Below are 19,574 nucleotides of genomic sequence, written 5' to 3' on the forward strand. Positions count from 1 at the left end.
CAGGCGTAAACTAAATCTTAACAGAGCTGCGTGTAGTTTTCCTGAGGCATTTCCCATCTGTGTGTTGTTAAACATAATGCACTGCTGGTTTTTAGCTGCATTATATCTAGCAGGCTAGCTGGTGAAAACTTAGCACCGTCTAGCTATGTGTATGTTGACACATTAGGATCGAAGCCCACTTGTGGGTGGAAAATATGGATATGTAGGCATTCATGGGCACCTGCAGCATAGCAGCAGTAGGGCCCATTCAGAAAAAAAGCCGTGTGCAGGTTAGCAAACCACAGCTCATCTTTCCCGTGGGCGTCAGATCAAGTTCCATCCATCGAAGCCCAACTGCATGGCCTCGTCCAGCATGGATGGCCTGGTGAACCTGTTTGACATCAGCCAGACTGACGAGGATGATGCGCTACAGACCACCCTTAACTGCAACTGCTCTATTGTAAGTGCACGCTACCTGCATGCTTATTCTAGGAAAAGCTTGAGTTTCAATGTTATGATTCAAAAAGAGCCCCACACCGACACTTTAGTGCATAAAAATCTTTTACAGTTGAACCCTCTTATAACAATATTCCAAGTGCCACGAAAATTCCATTGTTATAACTGATAATTGTTGTAACTGGGTTGTATGAAAAAATCGAAATAGAGGGATGGCAGAGCTGATATGAGAAAAACTATATGGGCAGGGAAGCCAGTGCCCCTCCCCACCACCTTCCTCTGCCCGACTGCTGATTGTGTTCGCTCGTTTAACTGCTTCCTGGGCACTCCGATGGCGTGTAACAAGCCGCGGCTGTCAGCGTTAAAGAATGGCACTGCTATAACAACTGCAAAGAGGTGTCACGGGTGGCAAGCGATATGCGAGCACCTCCGAGGCATCACTTTGGTGACCCCGAAAGGGGCCGTTTAAAAATTGTGAGAAGGCTGCCGTGGCAGCCTGTCAGCTTGAGAAATCCAGAAGAAACGCTGACGGAGAGATCGCCGCAAGCATCGCACCATGTACTTCTCACTGGCTTGCACGAGAAAAGCCTATGTCCGTCAACCATGCATGCTGTACGCGAAGCTTGCCGACATCCTTCTGCAGGGCATCCAAGCGCTCCACGTAGTGCAGTGGAAGGTCTCTCGCAAAAACGAAACCCCGGAGGGACTGAATCATGCTGGGCTTCCTGTGAGGGCAACGTTGAGGCAGCCTGCCTTACCGCGTCATCGCCGCCATCGTCGCTATCCGGTGCAAGCATGTTCGCCACGATCACCTCATCGGTTAGAAACACTTAGTTTTCAAATCTATAGCCGTGCGCTTTCTTTTCATCGGCAACGGCGTGCATTGCCGTTGATCAGTGGGCGAATCAGCCATCTTCCGTTTCGGGGGCGAGTCTAGCGAAGTTGAGAAACCACTTGGCCAGGAACAACTTCGACACAACCAACAAAAACGAACGCGAGCCATTAAGCTTTTCGCAGAACTGCACTGAATGAGAAACCAGCGAGCAACGTGCAAGCAATCTGCTTGCGGCGCAGTTGGCGCGGTTCATGTTTTGGAGGGTGGGGCGGTGTGGAGCTATGGGTGCAGCCCATTCGTGTTCGGAGAGGTGGAAGGGCGACGGGAGAGAGCTGTGCAGAGATGGCTGGAAAATGAGCGCGCTGTGGCTGTTGGAGCAGCGGCCCATTGTGCAGCGGCTTGAATTTATTTTCTTTTTCTTTTCAAGGATTACACATTTCGCTACTTTTTGACTTGGACACCCAGCAGCCAGACTTCATTATTATAACCGAAAATGCGGCGTTGGGGCATTTAGTAAGTGGGTTATTTCACCATAGAAAAAATACAAAAGTCGACGGGGCAGCAACTTCTCATTGTTATAACCGATATACAGTATTGTTAAAACTGGTATCGTTATAAGTGGGTTCGACGGTATAATGTAATCCATTATTATAGTCAAGAGTTGAGCATTTTCATTTATTTTCCAAAAATTCTGCCTACTTCTTTCAATGTTTATCACTTTCAGCTTTTTCTGGCAACCTCTGCAGTGTTATTAGCTAGCGTGACAGGCTGTAATGAGGCAAAATAAACTAGTAAGTGAGTTGGTGTGGTGCAATCTTGAGCAGCATAAAATAACAGCAAGGAAGAGAGGAACACGTGAGTAGTAACACCAAATTGAAAAATTAGAACAGGCACTGAAATACCACATTAATTCGATTATATGGCAAGGGTGCAGTTGGGGGACCCAAGAAAACGAACTTCAGTATGCACTTAAGTTTGCACTCTATATCGCCTTATATATTATAAGGCGATATAGAGTAGCCGACAGAATATACTGACTCGGTGGGGATTGCCCAAAACAATCAGTGCAAGTTATATGGGAATTCTACCTTGAGGTGAGACTTTAGGGCAGTGTGCGCTGCACTGCTGTGAAGCCACACCAGAAGGCAAAATTTGCACTGCCATGAAGTCGTACCTCAAGGTGAAAATCGCTTATAACCTGCACATTGCATAGGGTGTTAAATTTTCAGAATTCTCGGTGTGGGTTATACATACAAAAATACAGTACTGCCTCGCCTGCCAAGGTTTATTAGTTGCTACAATTTGCTCTGCCATCTAAAATCTAGATTGCTGGAGATGAGGCAAAACAATACCGTATTTACTTGCATAATGATCACACCCCTGAATTTTGTCATCAAAATTAATTTTTTTTCTTTCCCACATAATGATTGCACCCCAAACTTGCCGCAGCGATATGTTGCATGCCAAGTCTAGCTGATGATGATTGTGCTTGCCATCTGTCGACTGCTACGCGAACGACTCTTCAAGACTTACCAAGCGGTCTGCAAGCACCAAACAGATCAGATGCCCAATTTCGTTCCTTTCATTACTTTCATCACTTTCCACCCTTCCAAGCAAAAAAAATCTACAACCAAACTTGCCTTGGCTTTATTATTGTTAGGCTTTATAATGGTTGTGGTCAACAACAAAAACGGCGCCTCTCTATTCCTCGTCTGCACTCATGGGCACGAAACAAATCGCCAGCGGCAATGACAGTTGCCACATTTACATTATACTTTAGAATTGTACCCTATTCATACGCCAACACTTGAAAAAAAAATTTTTTTTTTTTCACGGAAAATTTACTTTGCATAATGATAATACCCCTAAATTTTTGTCAATTTTTTAAAAAGAAAAGTGCGATCATTATGCGAGTAAATACGGAAACTGGATCCATCAGCTGACTTCGAGTATAGGATTGTGGGAAAAAACATCGCCTTATATTCTAATAAATACTACAAACAATGGGCTGTGATGCATGTGCATGTTCGCATTCATTGTCAATACAAAATTGTAAAATTGTTGTATACGACGCACAAATTTGAACTTGGTTGGCGGGATGAAACTATACGCTTGTACACTCATCGCAGAATACCGTACTTAACCATTTCAGGGCACTGAATTATCATGTATAACATCTTTATGAGCTGCAAATTCTAGCAGCGGAAAAAAGTTCTAACTCTCAGGTGCAGGAAAGCAACATTTATTGCGCGTCACTTGAAGCCTTCAAAGATCTTGTCCTTTGATGCACTCTCAATAAGTTCAGCCACTTTGCCTGGTAGCATCGCTGGGTCACCTTCGTTGGCTTCGGAATTGCTGCTGGATTGCGCTTCACTATTGCACTCGGGAGCACATGCAATTAGGCCAGCTTTCCTGAAGCCTGCACTTACGGTAGACACGGACACTGCGGCTCAGGCATCGCGGACCCACTTGGCCACCTCCCCAAATGAAGTGTTTCATGTGCCCAGGTGAGGTGTAGCTGTGCTCACCATCTGTCATCTATGGCTCCCAGAGGGGCGGGAGAAAAGACTACAATTGATGGTGATATTCAGTGGCTGCAGCATCTTTGTCATTCCACTAGGAATTGCCACAATGCAGTTCACATATGCCTAATTGGCCTGGTATATAGAGGCCTATTCTGGTTAAAACCAAAAACCACTGTTCTAAAACTCAAGTTGGCATACCGTAAAAACCGGAATATAGGTAAAGCCTTGGCTTTGAGGTGAATAAAATAAAAGAATCTTCAATACAGCTAATCACAGAACATACTTTATTCGACCATTTGGCTCATACGTTCTCGGGGACTGAAAGAGTATGTGAAATGTAAGGATTCTCGTCTGGGGGTGGCTGCTAGCTGCTTATGACATCCCACAGCACATCATTGGGGATGTCCAAGGCATTTGTTATGCAGGACTAGGCATGTGTAATATTGGCATCTGTCAATGAGTGTCATGCACTGGGCACCTGAGGTGCATGGGAGCTATTATTGCAGCACACTGTAGTCTGTTCACTTGTTTTGGTGGTCTAGCTCCCAACGATGGCAGTTTCAGGTTTTTTGCACAGTGTTCAGACTGCAGTGGCTGGTGAGACCTGTTGTCTGCGCTGCCACTTTATCCCAATGGATAGTCGTTCTTGCTTGCGATGCTCACAAGTTAATGCCATCACAGGGTGTTCAAGTCCTAAGGGCCGTCGTAGACTGAAGCTTTCAGTGAAATTCAACAGTTGCAACCACTGTTAATGCAGCCAAATGGTACAGTACCGTAATGCTCACGTTCGCTTCCGCATACTTTATAGCATTGTTTTTGAATGCAGCTATAGCCGAGACCTGTTAATTTTGCACCCTGTGACAGTAGTAACGCGCATTTGCGAAGTTCGCAATGGCAACAAGAACAACAATGGTGGCACAATATTGGCCAGACTCTGAGAGAAATTGTGCTGAAGATGAGGGGGCACTTTTTCACCAACTTTCCTGGAAAAAAAAAAACACCTGTATTCCTGTTCTTACGTTACTCTGTTTTTAACTTTATTTCTATGGAGCTTATGTAAATGAATTAACATTATGTGGGAGGTATTCTGCTGAAGCACTATGTTGCAGATAAGTGTTCATTCATTGTGATGAAAAGTATGTAGTGATCAGAAAACAACGACATGTAGGTTTGGGCTAGAAGATGGTAATTCATTATTACTTCTCATTTGTGTTGCATACCCTCTTCCTCAACACTCACACACAAAGAAATCTTAGATGATAAAAACTCTGCATGTTGGACAAACTCATGTACAGGAGTACCTCTATGTCAAAGTACAATCCTGCCACATTCCCAAACCGTGTGGGCGGGTTGTATTTTGTGATGATTTCATGATCCCAGTGCGATTCCGGTGCTAACAGTGGTACAGCCTTTGTCCGATGCAGTGGTGAGTGGTGAAAAAAAAAAAATCAAATACGATTTCACGTTACTAGTGCATACCTGCCAACTATTTACAATTTTATTGTAATATGCACAATTTTTAGGGCTTTACGGTAGATGTATTGACACCAGTAATTTCACAACTTCAGATTGTGCATCCGGTTGAGGGCAAAACTGATTTTTTTTTTTATACTGCAAATGCAGTCCGTGAGTTATTTTTCACAGCCTGATTTTTCGTATCCTCTTGATTATTTAAACCTACCTGCAGCAGAGTCAGTCTTCTGTAGAACCAATGCATAACAGCAACCAAAATTTAGGCTGCTGTTCTGCAAATAGTTTGATCAAGATAAATAAACCTCCAGAATATTCTTTTGTCTGTGGCACCATCGTTCTTGCTGCGATTATAACACGGTGTCTGTTCACAGCGTACCTAATAAACAAGTCTACAGTTTTTAAGTAAGCAATCAACGTCTTGACTTAGTAAGACACCTTTTTAGTATTCTTGCCAAATTTCTGTATTTTTTAGCCTCAACTGTAGTGTTCTTCACATTTTAAGATTTGGGGGGTCGTCCAGTAGTACTACATTCAAGCCTGTTTCTATTGACCTCTAATACAGTAAAGCCTCGTTAAACCGTACCCGCTTAAACAGTGGTTTTGTTTTAAAAGTAGTAAAGTCATATCTTTTACACAGTGATAAGTAACATTGGATTCACCGTTGCAACTGCCATTAGCCAAGTTCCGTGGACCGTTCGCGCATCCCACAACATCACATGGACATGGCATTCTCGCTGCTTGTTCTAAATGCCAAGTTTTGCAAGCCAGCAGAACCAGCACAGCACGACGCAATAACGAAACAACTGAAACTCCAAAACGCGCTTGGCGCAGAGTAGAGCGCGCAGAGTCGAGCAAAAACGAAACCTTTCGACCACCCATACTACTGAAGGGCAACGTCAAAATGTTATTTTTCTTAGAATCGAACAGAAGTAGACAAGTAGCATTTTCTTCCGTCTTATAACCTAATGAAATGATCTTTTTAATGAGAGTAGTTGAGTACTGGTGACATAAATTAATAAGGAGTGCCTTCGTCATCGGGCTAGTACCAGAATGTCGCTGGGGGGTCTCAAATCGTGTCATGCATTTACCTAAATTTCTCGGTTACTATAGCTCTGTTTGCGATTACATTGATGCCTTAGACGTTCTAGAGCATTGCTTTATCAATTTAACTTGACTTCATAGTAAGCTTTAGTGTCCCTTTAACACGTAGTGTTCGCACTTTTCGTAGCCCAATCACGGTGGTAGGTCAGCTAGGCAGAAGAATGAGCCTGAGAGATTAGAATGACCTCCAAGCGCAAACGCAGAGGGTGCTTGAAAGGGTGAAGTCACATTAACATCAACATCATTTCGGCAAGAGCCAGAGTGTGTTGTGGCTGCCTAGTGGTGGCCTGTGTTGTGGCATTGTGCAAGCTAGGGCTCGCATCATGCCGAAGCTCGGACAAAAACCGGGTGCTTAGCATAAAAGAAAAATTGGACATCGTTCGTACTGTTCTCACAGTGTGAAGTCTGCGCTGGTAGGAGAGGGACCTACCATTGACTACAGTGTGTGGCATTTGGAATGTGTAGAAGATGCTCAGCAGTGCTGCTGGAACTGCGAAAAGATGTTGGATTTTTCGAAGTTAGTTGCCTGTGTTATTGCCGAAGTGTCACCTATTGACAGTGATGAGGATGCCACGGAGAGTGACAGCATGGGTGATTCAGGCCCAACAGTGGAAAAAGCAGCGCGTTACGTCAGCCTCATGCGGGTGTTCGCTGAGAAGAATGGGCTGGCGGAAAAGCTGGCCTGCAGCTTAAGGAAGTTTGTGGCTGCTGTCGTCGCTGCTAGGCCGTCGCAGCATTGAACGAAAATAGCACTTTTGTCGTGCGAAACTAATAAATACTGCATGTTTTTTGCCCTTTCATCGCACTCTATCCGAGTTCCGTTTTTGACAGGTAAGTGGGCGATCGCACGCTATTTCGGTAAAGGCGTACTACCGTTTAGTACATACTTTTTCCGAGCTCCGGCCAACTACGGTTTAACAAGGTTTCACTGTACTATGTATTTGGCGCTCTTTTGCATCGCTTGACTCTCTTTGGTGGCGTTTGCTCCTTGTGCCTGTAAAACGTGTATGCCATCATCATCATTGGAATTATTGCTCCACCAGCCTGCTCATCTGGTAGGCACATTCATAAATGCTTGAAAGGCACCCATTAATAAAGTAATATTCCACAAACCGGGATCTTGACTGCTTGACCTTGGCCCATATGGCCTGCACTAATTGCTGTAGCGGCCAGCTATTCGAGAACATTCCAAGGAGAAGAAGCCGATGCTTTGGTAAAAAGGTAGGTGAAGTGTCAGCTAATTTTGTAAAACAGTGAGATTGAGAGGGAAACGAAATAGATTGTTGCAGCATTTTAAGAATTTAAAAAAAATATAATAAACATTTGTATCCTGAAGTGGTGTAGTAGTGACCCATTAAAGGCATATGTGATCTGCAAAGCATATTAAAAGTAAGGCTCGCTTTAGAAGTCATTTAGGAAATTCGTTATATAAAAAAAGAAAAAGAATGAAAACAGTTACATTTATGCTTAATTTGTTTCTGTTCTTCATATTCGCTTTGCCTCTCAGAACAAGATGCAGTGGGTGAGGCATCGGACTGGTGAGGAGCTGATTTCGGTCATCACTACAGATGAAGTGGTTCAGATTTGGAGTCCTGATGAGGTAGGTTGGCTTCAACGGTGAAAAAATAAATCCGTTGTTGATGTGCTGTTGTGGAAATGAATCCCAAATGGTAAATGCTGTACTCTTGGGAGAAAACATTTGGTGACCACGGCATCAAAACTAAATTTAGAATATCTTATGGCGCAGCGGTACAATTACATTGGTAAAACATGCAGATGTGGGCTGTACCACATCGTTTCGGCCTCCATGCTTTGGCTGTGTTGACATTTCTTGAATCTATAGACCTTGGTTTTCGATTACACTCAATCTTTATTGTAGTAGAATCTCAGTGATACAATCACGCCTGATACGAGCTTCGAAATTATACGAATTTTTCAAAAGTCCCAGCCCAAGCCCATTCATTAGCTTACAATGTGTTAAATTTTGAATGTTGTGAACCGCCTTTCACGCTGCTAGGGATGATTCGAATAATTGAGCCATGGTGCATTCCCCGGTGGAGCTGGCTGTTGTCAGGCCGGCAGAGCGGCCACACCAATCTGTCGGTCACATTGCTGTTGCCACTTGTCGGCCATTTTCAAACACGTTACAACTTTGTCAGGAGTGGGCAATCGCACATGACCCAGACTTGCTGCGTGAGCAAGATCTGCGACATTCGCTGCCATGCATAGCCTTATCTCAGTATTCCAGGCCTTTCGTCACCTTTTGTTTCCGATGACCATTCGTGACTTTTCTGCCGTTGCATTCATTATATTGCACGATATGAAGTAGCTTCACTGCTGCAACGAAAAGTAAACAGATTCCCTTGTCTTGTACACATCATGTCCTTATCACTATCTGGCAGCAGCATGGGTGCAACCGAAGAAACTCTGGATAACCAGGCATATCTTAGAATGTCGGTCTTGGAATGCATGAAGTGCTCGTTTCAGGCCGACAGGCTGAGTGCTTCCTGTGCGCCACACGACTACAGTAACGAATGGCAACACTAGTTTTCCCTTTTTTACACTCGCTTTTGTTGCTTTTATTTCTGCCTGAAAAAATAAAGTGCTGGGGCTTTTACAATCTCCAATCTCTCGTGTTGACAGCAAATCCAAGATGGTGGCGCTGCATCAACGGAAAGCCGAGCTTGCACAATGAGCGGTGCGATAGCATCCCCCAAAGCCTGATTTTCTTCCTGATATTTAAGACAACACACAAAAAAAAGTGCCATTTTCTCAAATTTTGCTGTGTATTCCAAATATTTAGACATGAGATAAAGGAAGGCCTTAGGATTGTGTAAAAAAATTAAAGCTGAAATTTTGAGCGAGTCTGCCATTTCATTGCTGCATCACTCCTTAAGCTAGGTTTAACATTTTTGGGTGATAAAAAGTTTTAGCATTCTACCAAGAGATTCATATCATCGAGATTTTGCGGTATAACAAAGTTATGGGGGAAGCCAAAATTCATTCATTATATTCATTATTGCCCTTTACTGCAATATATGCCCAGTGGGGTGTACAGCATTCAACATGCAGTGAAGTAAGGGTGGCTTTGCAGCTCGCCAAACTGCTATGCTGCTATGCACGCGATGACATTTTCATTAAAAAACAATGAAAAAAATTTTGGCTGCATTTTAAACATTTTTTTAAAGGCTGCACATATGAACAATATGTAGACCAAGCAGCTGCATGTATCCAAGAATCGAATGATGTGACTGGGATGTTTGCATCTGTTTCAAGAGGGGACCCTGCACCTGAAAACTTTATTTTTTAATTCATTGATTTTGATGAAACTTGCTGAGTTTATGTATTTCAATGTGCTAGTTTTAAATATACATCCAATTTTCTTGCAGAATAAATAACTTTCCAATAAGCAAGTATGTTTTATATTATATCAAATGAGAACATTGCAAACTTCAGTGAAAGAAATCCATCTAACTGCTTAAAAAAGGAAACACTTTTTAAAAATTTTCTAATAATTGCTACGTTATTTTGTATATTTGCACTCTACACAGCTTTGCCTTTCCGAAAAAAAAAAGAATTACAGTGATAGCACAAGTAGAAGCAGAGATAATGCATCTCTAATACGGCATCATCATCAAAATTGTAGTTTTGAAAAAAACAAAAAACATTTCGCGATTGATTTATTGAAAGAAATTTCGAAAAATGACACCAAAGGCCATCATTAGGCACTAGGTGTAATTTTTGGCTGTTGCCGGTCGACGACGTAGCATGCTCTGCGAGTATGTTCACTTCAAAAGGATTACACATTTTCGGGCCCTCAATTACCCGCGAGCTCCATCCTGATGCAACTTCACCGCAGATCTTCTAACCACAGTAAGTTTAGTAGCGAGACCGTAATCCTGATCGCTCCGCAGCAGCTAAGCAGTATCACCGCAAGTATTACACGAGATAACGCCGAGAAGATTGTTTACTGCTGCAAGTCCAACGACAACGTACGGAGTAGCGGGCTTCGTGACCAAGGCTGTTGCACTATCGGCGGTCGAATCTTCATCAAAGCACCAAATCTGTCACTCCATGGCCGTCGTAGATGCAATCTTGTTGAGCGTAGCTTTCTCATGGGCTCTTATCTTATCCACTTCCTCTTCAGTTACGAAAGCCTTGTTCAATTCTTGCACAAGTGTAACCAGCGTGTGGATATGTGTGATCTGGCAAAGCAGTTGAGGCATCGACGTTAGGCGGCGGTATGACATCACCGGCGAGCTGCCGGGTATCCTGTGCCGACTGCGACAACGGAATCGCTTTCGGAAGTTTATTGCGTCTCGTACGTTTCTGCCCGTAACGATTCACGGAACGAAACTTTGTCGGGCCTCCAGCATATCTAGTATCGCAGTCGTGAGAGTAAGACAAAATGGCTGCTGTTTTTGTCATTTGAGCACTTGTGGTCCTTGGAGCCAATCATGACTCGCCATCTTGGTCACATGCTCAAACTGGCCAATAATAGTGTGTGCTGCGAATATTTTTCTGTTCTTTTTCTCGTGACTGCAGTGCCGGCAATGTTGCCGACCGATGAATAAAGAAAGCCAGAAACGTGAGCTTTCGAATGATACAAAAGTGGCGCTGGCAGAGCGCGTAGTTCTCGAGATATGCGCGATGAAAATTGGGCGCGATTTGTCCCCAATTTAAAGAGCAACACTCGCACGATAACGGAAGAACTACGGGGTATTTTGTAACCAAATTTCAGAGATAAACGCAGAAACGCATCAGGAACGTGGAAAATAAAAATTGAAAATTAAAATTTTGGGCCGATTTTTGGTCCCGAAGACCTGGGTCCCTCCTTAAGTTAAAGGGCCCCTGAAACGCCTCGGACAAATTTTGTAGACGCATAAGGTACAGTTAAAGTTAAAATCATTCGCACCACAATTTGTGTGAAACGTCTCATATTAAGATAGCTACGGACAATTACAACTTACCCTCCTCCATAGACATGCATTTTCCCCTCAACTCGTTCGCCGAGTGATCGGGGCTAAGCTCCACCTTCACTGGCTCTGCGTCATGATGGCACAATCGTGTCGTCAACTTCCGGTTCTCTAGGAGCGCGCGTGTGAAGCCTCTCCAAACTCTCCGCCAGATGCTTGGCAGTCGACCCCAAGCGAGAGCTATCGAAGCAGCGTGCGTTGCGAGCATTCTGTCGCAGCGCCGAACGTGTCTGGTATTCCGGTAACCACAGGCTAGCCAGTCCTTTCGACAAAACGGTGGAGGCATAAACTCAAGCTGATGAAGGAACTTTAGCATAGACGTACGTGAGTTGCCTGATTGGTCTCCACGGTCCAGCCACTCATTAGCGCAGAGCTTAACCAGCCAAACAAAGAGCTAATATTGCTCTAACCAAGTGTAAAACATTTTAAACATTTACAAAAACAATGTGTTAACGATTACACTCCTGCGAAAAATTTACACCAGCAGCAAAGAAGAATACATTTTGTTACTGCTACTGTGTGTGGCTGAGCTTTGTGCCACCAGGTGACTGCACCGTGCAGACCATTCACATTTGCACTTCTGCTCATTCCGTGAAAAACATGCAAGGGGACGCGGCCAGGCCCTGTCCCCTTGCGGTTGCATTTACCCCAATACCGGACTTGCGAAACGCTATCGCGTTAGTAATCTTCCGGTGTATAGTGACAGCCGCAAATGTGCAAATCCTAGCGGCGGTCCGATGCGTTGCAGCCAGTCCGCTCGTCTGCTGCCGTGCAGAGGGACACGATGTCGCAGCTTGACATATTGCCAGTCGCTACGTTTGCAGTCCACAACGCAACAAAGTCGAATCATAGTGCTCGCGAAAGGACCGAGACCGACTCTGACCGCGGAGCTCTTGTCAAAAATGGAGCATGTTGTAACAGGCAGACGAGGCTTGCTTACCGGAAGTGCTTAAGTGTATTGAGAAATTGTTCTTGTGCATTCTTTCTGTTGCTTTCTTTTTATAGAAACAAATTAACTAACATTTCAACTATTACGAACATCATTTGTTCACCATAAAGGTGGAAACATTAACGATGACACGCTCTGGGCAGCCAATCAGATAGCTCGCCCACATAACGTCATATGGGGGGATTTATGTCATATGGGTAGGGCTGGCTGAAAATTTCGCCGAGCAGTGTGCTGCATTTGGCAGCGATGTAAATATTTAAAAACCTTATAATAAATTACACGCTTTATGCGGAGCACTTAGATGCATCAATTTATTATCAGAAGGGCCTACTCTAACGACTCGGTACATTTGTAGAAAAATCATAAAAAATTGTTTCAGAGTCACTTTAAAGGTTAATAACGTCAGAGGACCACAGGCTTTACATGAAGCAGACATAATAGCATAAAAAAAAAAGCTATGGAGGAAAGAGCAATCGCTGAGTGATTTTTTGGACGCCCTCGGTTATGCAGATTATGCTACTATGCCACTTACTCCCAAGATCCAATGCAGAACGGTGACCAAAATTTCAGACACCGTATGGTGTGTCGCTTGATTTTTAAACTGACCTGTGCATGTGATGTCGAAAACGTGACGGCCATGATCAACACAGTTGAACCCGAAATGCACATTGTTGTTTTTCTATTGTGCAGTGTCTTAAGACAACGATGGGAAATGGAAATGAAATTGAGCTGGTGGGCAACGTGTAAGTAAGATGCCTGACATGCCAGAGCAAAACATGATGCTCAGATCGAGCATCCTGCAGAAAGGAACAGCGACACGTTTGGGTTATCGCATATTAAGTGTGCAGTAAGCCTCCAACGGCACTGCGCCCCAAGCAAGTGCAGTGAAATAGACGGACAATCATAGCTGTGAATGCAGCAATGCGGGATGAGATTTGCTGGTACCGGAATAGAAAACAGTGTGTGCTGACATTTTCATGTGAGACAAGCGGGCGAGTATTTCAGGGAAGCTGCTGCATGGGCTGCTACTGTTCTCGATTATGCATGCCTCGTGCTTTTTCCTTTTTCCATGGGGTCTGGCAGCTAGAAGACTTATCGTAGGATCGTTGTGTGGCAATATACTGAACGCTGGTGCCGAAAAATAGGGTTTTCGGGGTCTGTATGAACCACCAAAGCAAGTATAGCTGTATTGAGTCATTTTTTGTGTTCCTGATCATGTATGTTAGTGCGGGGAAATGCTGTGTAAGAAGATTGCATCAACAAGGTTCTGCTGTATTACAGTCCAGCCCAATAGAACAGCCCCAGTTAAAAGGAGGCCATGACACCAAATTTTCAAGCTTGAATTATGCATTGCATGTTGCACTGTACGGATCCCACAGCAAGCTGTCAAAATTTTAACCCATTAAGTGCAGCAGAAAATTTAGCAGAATGAAAGCGTCCAACTCAAAATATAAGATAGAATTAACAGAACTGTCAAAACTGATCAAGGCGAAAATAAGTGATATTCGAAACATTAACGTGAGAAAGACTGAAGAAACAGTAAAAAATGGACACACATTGAAATCAGTGAGAAAGAAACTTGGCATAGGACAAACCAGGATGTATGCACTGAAAGATAAGCAGGGTAATATCATCAGCAATCTCGAAGCTATAGTAAAAGAAGCGGAAGAATTCTAACTGACCTGTACAGTACCCAGAGGAGTCGAGATACCTCCATTGGAAACAGTAATGAACAGGATACAGAAACTCCTTCTATAACCAGTGATGAGGTCAGCAGGGCCTTGCAAGAGATGAAACGAGTAAGAGCGGCAGAAGATGGAATAAGGCTACTATTACACTTGCGAAACGACAAGCGGGCGGAAAATCTTTTCCACGCATGTACAAGATGTTCACATTTGTTTTGCCACTGCAGTGGAAATCACTGCTGCTTTCGCCCACATCCGTCTAGTTTGCGTACGTTCGTCTACGTGGTGTTGCTGTTCAGCACACTATTTCAAGACATACGTTCATTCATTGACCCTTCAGTTATTAAAAGCTATCATTTCGCGCAACTGCACGTGTCATCTTTAACTTTCGTCTACCATGGAAAATAAAGAAGACATAGTTTCTATAGTTTTAGCTGGTTGCTTTTCCTAAATATGGACAATGAACAATGGAAAATGGAAAGTCTGCCATTAGCCCTAGTCATTGGCCTGAGCCGTTTTGACCTATCACGGATAGCCAATAGCAGTTTTGGAATAAAAGCAGATTAGAATAGTTTTGCTTTATCTCGGCCATGAATTGGCAAGCCCCTGAAACAGCTCTCAGGGATTACAGGAGAGGTTGTAGCAGCAGAGATCTGTTCAGCGAAAAGAATCGCTTAAATATTTGAATATGCCTTGCAACAATGATTTTGCTGAAGAAAGCTGCGCAGGCAGTTCCACAGCACGAAATGACAACAGCACTATGTCTTAGAGTGCAAGTCAAAATTGCAACACAAAAATTGTCGCAAGAAGCAAGTGAAGCATCTGTCTACTTGAATGGCGCATAGATAAAGCAGCAATAAAAAGCACCCTTGCCCTTAAAGCTTAAGAGTGCACAGACTTGCCATTGTACCCCCCCCCCCCCCCCCCATGTTCCAGGTTATTGTCTGTGTGTGTTTTTTATTCCTTTGCCTAGCACACTTCCATGTAATCTCCCTTAATAAAGGCCCAGCAGTGAGGCCTGTAAGGTATAATACGAGTAAAGTAACTGAAATGAAGACGTGCTTCGTCTGCTTACGTCTATCCGCAAACCACAATACATGCCCATGACCGCTACTGGCGTCAGGGCATGTGCCGAGCAGTCGGCAGAATGAATGTGCGAGGATGTGAGGGAACATCACCATTCCCCCTGCCTTGTGCTGTTGCATTAGGAACCGCAGGGAGACCAGACTTTAGCGCAGCCATGCACCCACTCCATCGGTTGAGTGTAGCAGACCCCCCCCCACACACACACACAAATTTTTCTCCCATGCGTAGCGCTGTCTGGCGAGCGCACTGTGAACTGGCAACCGGCGTTTCATGATCTGTCCCTTACAGATGAGCGGAGTCGGTGCTGCTATCTTACTCTGTGGTCTTGGGCTTGTCCGAATGTTCAATATTTTCAAATGTTCAAGTGAATGTTATGATACCCAATATTTATTGCTTGAATTGTAGTATTTGGAATTTTTGAGGTGTTTGAAATGAATAAATTTGAAAACGTACAATTGACTGTTTCGGTGAGCAAGTCGAAGAAAGGCAAGGTCTTCTTGGGATCATTAATGTACTGCTTGGTTTGTTTAAACTGCGATACCTTTGGGTTCGGCTCACATTATTACACTGGACTTCTTAATTGAGTAAAGCCACATTTACAGTTAAGGTGTGAATGAGTGCATCTGGGTTTACTTGGCCTTTTTGCACTAATTACACATTACTACTACTTGCATGGCTCTGTGCTAACTTGGAGCGTCTTTTTCGTTTGAAGCTGCATTTCTGCTGCCTTTTACGTTGTCCTAGGTGCACTAGAAGGACCCCAATTTCCTATTTTGATGAAAGTGGTCAGAAAGTGGCAGCCCAGGTCCCACAAATTGATCTGAAGTCTCCAAAGAAGACCTTGGCTTCAAAAAAAAAAAAAAAAACTGAAATTTTAAAAATGCCACATGACAATGTGCTCGTGTGCAAAGTATTGCCGCTCTCTGAAACATATTTTTGTCTTTTGCAGGTTTCTGCCAGAAAAATCATTACCAGATCAGACTTGACTTCTATGTTCAGTGTAAGTGAGAGGTCCATTTCTTAGTCCTTAACGATGCACCCATGTTCCTTGTCATATGTCCAATTAGAAAATAGTCATTTTAAGTTCGCTAAAAAAGAAAAAAAAAAAGAGAGAGAAATCCTATGGTGTTTGGCTGGTCAGCACGAGGTCGTGGGATGGAATCCCGGCCACGGTGGGCGCATTTCCATGGGGGTGAAATATACAAAAACACTTGTGCGCTGAGATTTAGCTGCACATTAAGGAACCCCAGGGGGTCCAAATTTCCGTCGTGCTTCACTACGTCATGCCTCATAAACAGATTGTGGTTTTGGCACAAAGAACTCCACAATTTAATTAATTTTAATGTTAAAAGAAATCACATCTGCACAAAAATAGCACTTGTGTCTTCCATACCTCCTGCATGACGAGTAAGGTGGTGTAAAACTGAACTTTTCTACTAAAGAAATGAAATCTTTTTTTTCTGTACGACCACATTTGCCTGCTAGAAGAGCTGCCACAAACTTATCGTTTCTTGAATCAAAGGTGAACATTCGACAAAGATCTGCCTGGTTTGGAAGAACTGAAAGAATAAACTCCAACCAAGATTGATTTTAAAAGCCTGATGTTTAAGGGGAGATTGTGTGAGGCTTAACAGTGCTTAAATGCGTTTTTAAAATAAATTTTGGTCGGAGTTTCTTTATTCTTTAATTCTATTGTTTACTACTACTACTACTACTACTACTACTACTACTACTACTACTACTACTACTACTACTACTACTACTATTACCGTCAAATGCTGCTTAGCCTTTGCAGCCTTACTTTTACTTAGTTGTAAGATATTGTTTATCACTGTAGTTGCTGACAGCTTCAGCTGGCTGCTAATGTTGGCTATAAGCATGCCTTAGATTGGCACTTCAAAAATTTGAGAAATTGCATGCTGTGTAGCGATGCACGTCTTGCCACAATTGTATTTCAGTTGGAAAATAATCTACTACAATATTGTCACAAGCAGGAATATTAGTACCCTCAAACGCGGTGCTAACGAATAATCTATGCTGCATGTGTTCTGTTAAGAGTAGTTAATTTCCTCTTTACTTTCCTTGCTTCATTGTCTATTGGCTTTGTGTGGTATTCTTATTGAGTGTTATTGCTTGATACCCACTGTTATGGCATAGTCGCTTTGGCAATCTTCTGAGGGCACGGGATCAAACCCTTGACGCGGTGGCCGCATTTCAATGGGGGCAAAATGCAAAAAAAAAAAGAAAAGAAAAGACGCCTGTGTACAGAGCATTGAGTGCATGTTAAAGAACCCTGGGTAGTCAAAATTAATTCCGAGCCCCCCCCCCCCCCCCCCCCCCCCACTATGATGTGCCTCATAATCATATCGTGGTTTTAGCACGCACAACCGCAGAATTAAAATATTGTAATTTTATTGCTTGTTGTATCTATTCTGTCAATGGTTGATTGAAGTGCTTGATTTGCCTGTGTCCTTTTATGTACAGGAGCCAGTTCGAGTCGATCATATTGTGGATAATGTCATGTTTGAGGACAAGATGTACATCACAGCTGGCTCTTCAAAGTAAGTTGGTGATATCTTTGATGTTCTGAAGGATGTGCTAAGTTGGTTGTCTTCTGACTGCTAAATAGACAGATCTAAACTTTGTGGATGAATTCATTGAACAGTGCAATACACTTGCAACAATATTCTAAGTAACTGAAGCGTAATCGCTATAATCAGTTATTATTATATGAGGAGTGAGCTTAACTGCTTGAGGATCGCATTTCTCGTGGCGGCTACATTCATGGGGGGCGAAATGCAAAAGCACCCATGTCCCGTGCGTTGGGTGCTCTTTATAGAACCTCAGAAAGTCAAAATTAGTACGGAGCCTCCCCTAAGGCGTGCCTCGTAATCAGATCGTGGTTTTGGCAGGTAAAACCCCAGAATTACCGTATTTACTCGCGTAATCCTCTCACTTTTTTTCCCTGAAAATCAACGTGAAGTTTGGGGGTGCGATAATTATGCGGGGAAAATTTTCAAGCAAATGTTTCGGAGTGTTAAATGCAAAGATGAATGGGTGCAAGATCAGGATTGTCAGGTCCGCAATCGTAAATATAAGGAAAACATTACTTTCAAGCGTAACTTACCTTCGTTATGAAAGTACAGGGTGAACGTAAGCTCAAGCTGCTAAAGCACTTTATTTGTCGCGCGCAACCTCCCCGTCACTACTCGCGTTGCGTACGTCCTGCAGGCAGTTGTACTCTTCATCAGAGTCCGTGTCGACACTGGAATCGATGGTTTCTTGCCCTCCTTTCTTGCGATTACGAGCGCCTGGTTCCGTATCAAATCAATCGACACGGCACACCCATCCACTCGTCGAGCCTTGATATATTCCAGTAAAGAGGATTTGACGGCAGGAAATTTCCCAGTCTTCGGTCCACGGAAGGCCCGGCGCGTCTTACCAGTCGTCTTGAGTTCGTCGTGCTGCCGTCTCCAATACCGGACGCAAAACTCGTTGACGCCGAAGTGTCTGCTGGCGGCGCGGTTGCCATGTTCCAACGCATACTCAATAGCTTTTAGCTTAAAAGCAGCTGTGTAGCTTGCGTAGCGTCCCATGGCGAAGGGGCACAAAGAGCACGGTGCAACATGCGAACAAGGCAAACGAGGCCTACGAGACACCGGAGAGCTGGAGACACCTTCGCAAAATGGCGTAGCGGTGGTGAGTGGATGAGCGGTAGCGGCGGTGGCAGCGGATGATAGCACAGTACCGCCGCCTAGCAGCACGCGCGCCCAACCATGGCAGTTAGTTGTGGCCGCAGTCAATAGATGGCGATCGCTAAGACAAGCAGACGGCTCGCGGCAGTAATTTTGGGGGTGCGATGATTATGCGGGGGAAAAAATTTTCCAATTTTTGATAGCCAATGTGGGGGGTGCGAGCATTATGCGAGTAAATACAGTAAATTTTTTGGTGCATTTTTCTTTTAATAAGCCCTCCTTCGGGTCACGTTTTTTATTGCAGGGTTAACTTCCTTAGTGACTTATTTAAAGGACCAAGGCACTTATCTTAAGAAAAAAAAAGCGAATTTCTTTAGGTTGCATTAAATTGAGCGCTGTGCCCGAGATAATTTATAAACCTGAAATATCCGTAGGCTCTTTGTGCCATTTATGGTACTCGGAAGTTGGTTAAGCAAATTTTAGGTCGGTTTTTTATATGATAGACGGCGTGACAAAGCTTATCAACTACAGTCGACTCCCGATAATTCGAAGCCGCTTAATTGGAATTTTCGGTTAATTAGAAGTGAAGTGCTGGTCCCGTCAGTTTTGCATGTAATCCTATAGAAGAAATCGCTCGATAATTCGAAGTCCTCATCCAGTAATATTGTTTAATTGGAAGTTAATTTTCAGCCGGGATCCTCGAGGTAACCGTCATTCTTTGGTAGAATGTGCAATTTTTCAAGTGTTGCAACAGTTCTGTGCTCCGCGTTGGTGTCATCGCCACCGCAGCCGCCCGCAACGCCATCCTTCTTGG

The 19,574-nt window shown here is 43.7% G+C and overlaps 1 protein-coding gene across 1 annotated transcript in view; it reads left to right on the top strand.

Moving 5' to 3' along the window:
• The window catches only part of LOC142588395 (uncharacterized), a 71,676-nt gene that overhangs the window by 21,773 nt on the left and 30,329 nt on the right, over nucleotides 1–19,574 (top strand). Inside the window, exons 7-10 of the mRNA XM_075700043.1 lie at nucleotides 308–439; nucleotides 7,877–7,969; nucleotides 16,015–16,065; nucleotides 17,550–17,626. Of these exons, the coding sequence (XP_075556158.1) occupies nucleotides 308–439; nucleotides 7,877–7,969; nucleotides 16,015–16,065; nucleotides 17,550–17,626 (353 nt within the window). The remainder of the gene's footprint in view (nucleotides 1–307; nucleotides 440–7,876; nucleotides 7,970–16,014; nucleotides 16,066–17,549; nucleotides 17,627–19,574) is intronic.

Source organism: Dermacentor variabilis, chromosome 1 (genome assembly GCF_050947875.1).
Source record: "Dermacentor variabilis isolate Ectoservices chromosome 1, ASM5094787v1, whole genome shotgun sequence".
Classification (NCBI taxonomy): Eukaryota; Metazoa; Arthropoda; class Arachnida; order Ixodida; family Ixodidae; genus Dermacentor; species Dermacentor variabilis.